The sequence below is a fragment of the Orycteropus afer genome, unplaced genomic scaffold (genome assembly GCF_000298275.1).
Source record: "Orycteropus afer afer isolate SDZICR_OR568_19922 unplaced genomic scaffold, OryAfe1.0 scaffold00402, whole genome shotgun sequence".
NCBI classification, from domain to species: Eukaryota; Metazoa; Chordata; class Mammalia; order Tubulidentata; family Orycteropodidae; genus Orycteropus; species Orycteropus afer.
This window is the reverse complement of record NW_006921989.1, coordinates 869,398-877,280: the sequence shown is the minus strand read 5'-3', so window position 1 is coordinate 877,280 and position 7,883 is coordinate 869,398. Positions and strand designations below refer to the sequence as shown.

At 51.9% G+C, this 7,883-nt stretch overlaps 1 protein-coding gene across 1 annotated transcript; it reads left to right on the top strand.

Moving 5' to 3' along the window:
* The first annotated feature begins 208 nt into the window (after positions 1 to 208).
* S1PR2 (sphingosine-1-phosphate receptor 2) lies at positions 209 to 1,267 on the top strand. The gene has a single exon (XM_007953566.1). The coding sequence runs from the start codon at positions 209 to 211 to the stop codon at positions 1,265 to 1,267; it is 1,059 nt and encodes a 352-aa protein (XP_007951757.1).
* The last annotated feature ends 6,616 nt before the right edge of the window (positions 1,268 to 7,883 follow it).

Below are 7,883 nucleotides of genomic sequence, written 5' to 3'. Positions count from 1 at the left end.
TTGAGACTTGGGGAAAGTGAATTGACCTCTCTGGGTTTCCCATTTGTAAAATGGGGATAATGCTCATTCTGACCCTATGGGACCACTCACCAAGGACGGACAGGGCTGAGACTCAAAGCCCAGGCCACATTCATGGTTCTGACCTATCTGTCTTTCTCCTCTGCAGCTCTGACAGCCTCATGGCCCCAGCCAGCCACTGAGCCCCACCATGGGGAGCCTATACTCGGAGTACCTGAGCCCCAACAAGGTCCTGGAACACTACAACTACACAAAGGAGACTCTGGACACACAGGAGACACCGTCCCGCCAGGTGGCCTCGGCCCTCACCATCATCCTCTGCTGTGCTATCGTGGTGGAGAACCTACTGGTGCTCATCGCGGTCACACGCAATAGCAAGTTCCACTCAGCCATGTACCTGTTCCTGGGCAACCTGGCCGCCTCGGACCTCCTGGCAGGCGTGGCCTTCATAGCCAATACCTTGCTGTCAGGCCCTGTCACACTGGGGCTGACTCCTGTGCAGTGGTTTGCCCGTGAGGGCTCTGCCTTCATCACACTCTCCGCCTCGGTCTTCAGCCTCCTGGCGATTGCCATTGAGCGGCACGTGGCCATTGCCAAGGTCAAGCTCTACGGCAGCGACAAGAGCTGCCGCATGCTTCTGCTCATCGCGGCCTCCTGGCTCATCTCGCTGGCTCTCGGCGGCCTGCCCATCCTTGGCTGGAACTGCCTGGGCCACTTGGATGCCTGCTCCACTGTCCTGCCGCTCTACGCCAAGCACTACGTGCTCTGTGTGGTGACCATCTTCTCTGTCATCTTGTTGGCCATCGTGGCTCTGTACATCCGCATCTACTGCGTGGTCCGCTCGAGCCATGCCGACGTGGCCGGTCCGCAGACACTGGCCTTGCTCAAGACAGTCACCATAGTGCTGGGTGTTTTCATTGTCTGCTGGCTGCCTGCCTTTAGTATCCTCCTCCTGGACTATGCCTGCACGGTCCGGTCCTGCCCTATCCTCTACAAGGCCCACTACTTCTTCGCCTTCGCCACCCTCAACTCGCTGCTTAACCCTGTCATCTACACGTGGCGCAGCCGGGACCTGCGGCGGGAGGTGCTGCGGCCGCTGCAGTGCTGGGAGCGGGCAGCAGGGGTGCCAGGACGGCGGAGCGGGACCCCGGGCCACCGCCTCCTGCCCCTGCGCAGCTCCAGCTCACTGGAGAGGGGTACACACATGCCCACATCACCTACGTTTCTGGAGGGCAACACAGTGGTCTGACAGGTGGGTGGGCTGACAACCAGGCTGCTGGCAGAGGGCCGTGTGCAGAGGTGCTGAGTGACCTCAGACAGCGATGAGGGGCTGCCTGGCAAGATGCCCCCACCCTGCAGATCTAGATGATATTGGAAACATTCCACAGCTGGTCTGGCTGAGGCATTGACCAGTCCGATGGCAGAGCTGCAGCAGGGTCCTGGAGGCCAGTGCTGGTGTCCAGGGTGACTCCAGGTGGGCGCTCAACGGGAGCGCAGGGCAGGAGCCCTTGACCAGCCGGTGCAGAGGATTTCGACATGGGAGCACCGTCTGACCCTCTGGCCTACTCCACACTCTCCTCTGAATTTCCCCTCTGGCCACTTTCTCTGGAAACTTCAGGCTGCCTCTAAGGAACTTCTTTACCTAGGGGCTGGAGGCCACTTCACTAGGCTCCCGGATACCTCGGTTACAGTGCCTGGGCCCAAATCCACAGCTTCCCCAAATTTTACCCACTGTCGCCTTGGCTCCTCCTTCCCTTTCCTCTCACTCCCCAAGATGCCGGGAAACCACGGGGTAGGGGTGGGGGTGCTGAGCCCCATTCTCAGACCTCATTGGCCAATTGCACTATTGGGGCCCAGAGGAATCACCAAAAGCTGGAAAAACTGGTTGGGGGGGGAGCTGGGGGATGGCTCTAGGCCTCCCTGTGGGGCAGGGTGGAACTTCAGAAAGTTCTGAGGAAGATATTTGCACAGGAACCCCTAAAATAAAACCATCCCCAAACTACTCCCACCTCCAGCCCTGGCCAAGGTACCAGGTCCCCCAAGGCAGAGCAGCCCTCTGCTGTTGTGCCTCCTTTCAAGTGGTATCGGGGTGACCAAGGACATTTCCTGGGGATACTCCCGCCTAAACTACCCCAGAAGGATTTTGCCAAATCCTGTAGATGGATGGGATGTTGCGGTACACATGTGTATTTATGTATCTGTATGTGTCTGCGTTTGCATGTGTGTGTGATGTCTGTGACCCCACGCCCCGCCATGTTTCCCCCAGAATGGATGCGTTCTGTCTCCTCATGTCTGTTGAAGCTGCCAAAGAGGGGTGTGGCCCTGCACAGACCCGTTAGTAATTGCTGGTTCATCTCCCCGCTTGAGAGTAGGGGTGCAGCCCACCTCGGGGAAGGGAAGCCTCATGCCTCCACCTTATGAGTGCAAAGGCTTGAGGGATCTTTGGGGGGCAAGGAGCCAGTCAGGGGCTTGTCTTCCCTCACATAGCTCCCCAGATGCGCCCCACCCCCCATGCCTGAAACCCAGATCTGGGCCAATAAACGGTTCAATTTCTAATTGTGGTTGTGTCTTTGTAGGCTTAAGGCAGCAGTCCCCCCCCCACCTTAGCGTCTTATGGCTGAGTGGATGGAACAGGGGAGGATAGCTGCTGCCTGGACCTCTGATCCCTGACCAGGCTTCCCGTTCTGCACCCCCACCCCTAGTCCTGCAGAAGCCAGGATTGCAGTGGCTGCTGGGGTCAGTGCTGACTTTTCCCGTAGGACAGCTGTCTGGCCTCTTCCAGAAGCTTTGCTGATGATTAATTAGGCCTGGGGCTGCCCTACTTTCCTTCAGAGACGATTCAGTGGGTGAGGGCCCCTTCTCCATCCCGGGTTTGTATTTCTCCTTGCCTTCTGGGAGAGCTGGAGAGGTGGGCTTGGGGGTGAGGCACAGCAGGCCCAGATACCCCTCCAGGCTCAGTATTCCCAAAAGTAATATAGCTCACCTTCATCCAGCATTTTATAGGAGCTGGGGGGTGGGGCAGGGATTGTAACAAACTTCTTTCATGGAGATATAGCTCCAGAGAAATTAAGTGAGCTGCTCAGGGTCACACAGCCAGTCCTGATTTGAACCCAGGCAGGCTAACTTGGCATCCTGTGGGTGCTACTACTAGGCTACAGTGAGGCCCTTCTCACTTTTTGCATGATGGCTGAGGGGAGGCACGGGCCGCCCACCCCACCCAGAACTGGGAAGCCCAGATGGCCAGCAACTGGGGGGTGGGGCCCTAGCTGTGCTCTGGGTGACTCCTCCTCTTTTGCCAGAGGCGCAGGGCCCAGCGGCTCCTTTGAAGCCTGGATGGTGCTTTGATGGGAGGGTGGAGGGACTCGGGCTCCTAAGCTGAAGCCCCGCCCAGCAACACCAGCACTAACAAGCACTGTCAGTGGGAGAGAAGGCGTGGGGCAGACTGCCTCAGGGGACAAGGGGCTGTATCACCACCACCACCACATTGGAACTCCCTTCCTCCAGCAGCTCTGAGACACCCAGAGGTTTCCTCTGCTTCGAAACCTGAGCCCTCACTGGAATGGTGGGAGGGGCAAGAGGCAAGCATCAAACAATTTCTTCCAAAATACCCACAAGCTTTCTCCCTCTCCTCCTCCAGGCCTTTGTTCAAATACCACCTCTTCAGAAAGGCCTATCCTGACCACCCCCTTTCCTCTCTACTTAGCGCCACACCTGCTTAATCACCTGGCCCCAAAAAATAAATAAATAACCAAACTCACTGCCATCGAGTCAATTTGACTCATAGCGACCCCTCCTTGGGTTTCTGAGGCGGTATCTTTACGGAAGTAGATTGCCCAACCTTCCTTCTGAGGAGTGGCTGGTGGTTCAAACCCACCAGCCCTCTGGTTAGCAGTCAACTGCCTTAGGCACTCCGCCACCAGAGATCACCTGGCATTATCTCATATACCGATTCATCTGTCTCTCCGTTAAGCTCTGAGCACCTTGAAGGTAGGCCTGTATCCGTCCTATCCACCACTCTAACATCTTAAATAGACGTCGGCATGTTCCCACTTCAGGGCCTTCACACTTGCTGTTTTCACTGCCTGGAATGCTCTTTCCCTAGAAACCCACATGGCTCCTCTCTCCCCCTTCAAGTCCGTATTCAGATATGTCCTGAATGAGCGGTCTGGCCATGCCATATACACATTTCTGTTTCATTAACTTCTTTCTTACGACTTGCCACTTTAACTTATGACCAAAAAAATCAGTTGCCATTGCCCCTCCTTCCAACTCATAGCAGGTCCATGTATGTCGAGTCGAACTGTGCTCCATAGAGTTTTCTTGTTCATCCACTTCTTTTTAAACCCCATGGCGATAGTATCGGGTGTTCATCCACCCTCTATGGCTCCAGAAATCTGGATTTCATGAGAATCCAGATTCTCTGTTCTGCATTTCCCCCCTTTTGATCAGGATTCTTCTATAGAATCTTTGATGGAAACGTTCAATAATAGTAGCTGGGCACCATCCAGTTCTGGTCTGAAGCCAAAGGGGGCAGTTGTTCATGGAGGCAACTAACCATACACCCCATTTCTTCCTCGTGTTCCTGACTCTCCTCCCTCTGGTGCTCCAGGTGAATGGAGAGCAGTTGTACCTTGAATGGCCCTTGCACGCTTTTAAGACCCCAGGCACTATGCAACTAAACCAGGAGATAAGGTCAAAAACCCAAACCGACTGCCATTGAGTTGATTCCAACTCATGTTGTTGTTGTCGTTGTTGTTGTTTGCCATCGAATCGGACCCGACTCATAGCGACCCCTCCTTAGGTTTCCAAGGCAGTATCACTACGGAAGTAGATTGCCCCATCTTCCTTCCGAGGAGTGGCTGGTGGATTTGAACCGCCAGCCTTCTGGTTAGCAGTCAAGTGCCATAGCCACTATGCTACCAGAGCTCCCAATGAGTTGGAATCAAGCCATCGAGTTGATTCCAACTCATAGTGACCCTATATAGGACAAAGTAGAACTGCCCCATAAGGGGTTCCAATGCTGGAAATCTTTTATAGAAGGAGACCGCCTCATCTTTCTCCTGTGGAGTGACTGGTAGGTTCAAAGCACAGACTTCGTTTAGCAGTCCAATGTTTTAACCACAGTGCCACTAGAGTTCCTTAACTCACTGCCATTGAGTCTATTCTACTCATAGGTACCCCTCCTTGGGTTTCTGAGGTGGTATCACTACACAAATAGATTGTCCGATCTTCCTTCTGAGGAGTGGCTGTTGGGTTTGAACCACCAGCCTCTGGTTAGCAGGCAAATGCCTTAGGCTTTAAGCTACCAGAGCTCCTTAGAGGTAGAATAAACCCACTGCCATCAAGTCGACTCTGACTCATCGCAACCACCATTGGGTTTCCAAGGCTGTAATCTCTACGGGAGTAGATTGCCTTATCTTCCTCCTGAGGAGCAGCTGGTGAGTTTGAGCTGCTGACCTTCTAGTTAGCAGCCAATTACCTTACCCACTATGTCACCAGAGCTCTTTAGGGAGTAGACTAGAAGAACTAAACACATTATTAGGCCAATTAACTTGGAAGTCCCATGAAACCATGACCCTAAACCTCCAAAACAAGAAGCAAAATTCCATGAGGTGTTTGGTTGTACACAGCCAGCCTCAGCAGTTACTGTTTTTCCATAATGGCTGGTTTTTTGTAAGCAGATCACCAGGTCTTATAAGGACCCTCTGGGTGGACTCCGACCCCCAACCTTTATGTTTGCAGCTGAGCTCATTAACCATGTACAGCACCCAAGGCCTCCCTAACATGTAACACGTTTCACTTAGTTATCCTTCATCTCTCCCTCTAGAATGCCAGTTCCACAACAGTAGGGATTTTTGTCTGTCTTGTTCATGGCAGGGTGTCCAGTGCCCAGAACGGTGACTAGCACACAGTAGGGGCTTAATAAACATTTGTTGAATTAATTAAAGCAAAAGCAAATGATGGTCATTCCAGTGAGTGTTAAGTGTTATGAAAAAAATAAAATAATAAATTGTTGTTGTTGTTGTTGTTATGTGCCATCAAGTCGGACCCGAATCATAGCGACCCCTCCTTGGGTTTCCAAGGCAATATCACTACGGAAGTAGATTGCCCCATCTTCCTTCCGAGGAGTGGCTGGTGGGTTTGAACTGCCAGCCTTCTGGTTAGCAGTCAAGTGCCGTAGGCACTACGCTACCAGAGCTCCTAAAATAATAAATACATAAATAATTTTAAAAAAAGAGAGGAAGTGACAGTTTTAGGGTATGGGTGATATTTTAGATAGCAAGGTCAGAGAAAACGTCTGGAACAAGTCATACCCCACGTTCAATGGACAGCCCTTTGGAAAGATGAATGTTGTTGTTGTTATGTGTCGTCGAGTTGGACCCAACTCGTAGCAAGCCCTCCTTGGGTTTCCGAGGCAGTATCACTACGGAAGTAGATCGGCCAACTTTCCTTCTGACGAGTGGCTGGTGGGTTTGAACCACGAGCCTTCTAGTTAGCAGTCAAATGCCTTAGGCATTATGCTACCAGAGCTCCTGGAAAGATGAATAGTTATAATAATAGTAAAAACAGTTAATGTGTGCTGGGCGTTGTTGGAAGTACCTTATACCTACAGATTCATGGAATCCTCAAAACCACCCTGTGAAGTAGGCACTGTCGTCAGCTCTTTGACAAGTGAGGAAACGGAGGCCCAGAGAGGTCAAGTAACCTGTATAAGGTCACACAGCATGTGAGTGGAGGAGCTGGGATTTGAACCCAGGCAGTCCTTGACCACAACCACATCCAATTCTCTTCAGTATTCCAGTCTGAAGAAAATCAGTTGACATCTCTCAAAGCTTGGAGCCTAAAGCAGAATGGACCACCACCCATAGGAAGCACACGATGACTTTCACCTCCCTTTTTTTCTTAGAGAGGCTGTTGGATATTAAGGAGTGTCACAATCACCTGGAAGAACCTGTTAAAAGAGAGATTCTCACTCGGGCCCTGCGGTCAGAGATTCTGATTGGAAAGATCTGGAGGAAGTCTTTGGGTGCTGCAAACTGGGAAAATGCTTGCTGCTAATTGAAAGGCTGGAGGTTGAAATCCACTCAGAGCCACCTTGGAAGAAGGGCCCAGCCATCAGCTCCTGAAACCCGTATGGAGCACAGTCCTACTCGGACACACACAAGCCAGGGTGGACTCGGCAGCAACAGGTTTGTGTGTGTGTGTGTGTGGGGGGCGGTATGTAGTGATCACAAGAATGTACATTTTTCCACTAAGATCCCCAGTGATTCAGAAATGTGGCTCTAGAACCTACGTTTTGAGAAATCTTCCACGCTCTGTGATCTAGAACAACTCTGCCCAACAGAATTTATTGTGATGATGGAAACATGCTATACTGGTGGTGTCCACATGGAGCACTGGACATGTGGCTAGCGTGAGGGAAGAACTGCATTTTAAATTTTACTCAATTTTGTTGTTAGGTGCCGTTGAGTTGTCTCCGACTCACAGAGACCCTATGTACAGTGGAATGAAACACTGCCCAGTCCTGTGTCAACTTCAGAATCCTTGCTACACCTGAGCCCATCGTTGAAGCCACTGTGTCAACCCATCTTGTTGAGGGCCTTTTCCCTTTTTTGTTGACCCTCCACTTTACCAAGCATGAGAGCCTTCTCCAGGGAAAGGTCACTTCTGACAACATGACCAAAGTAGGTGAGATGAAGTCTGGCCATTCTCACTTCCAAGGAGCGTTCTGGCTGCACTTCCTCCAGGACAGATTTGTTCATTCTTCTAGCAGTCCATGGTACTTTCAGCATTCTTCACCAACACCACAACTCAAAAGCATCAACTCTTCTTTGGTCTTCCTTATTCATTGTCCAGCTCTCACA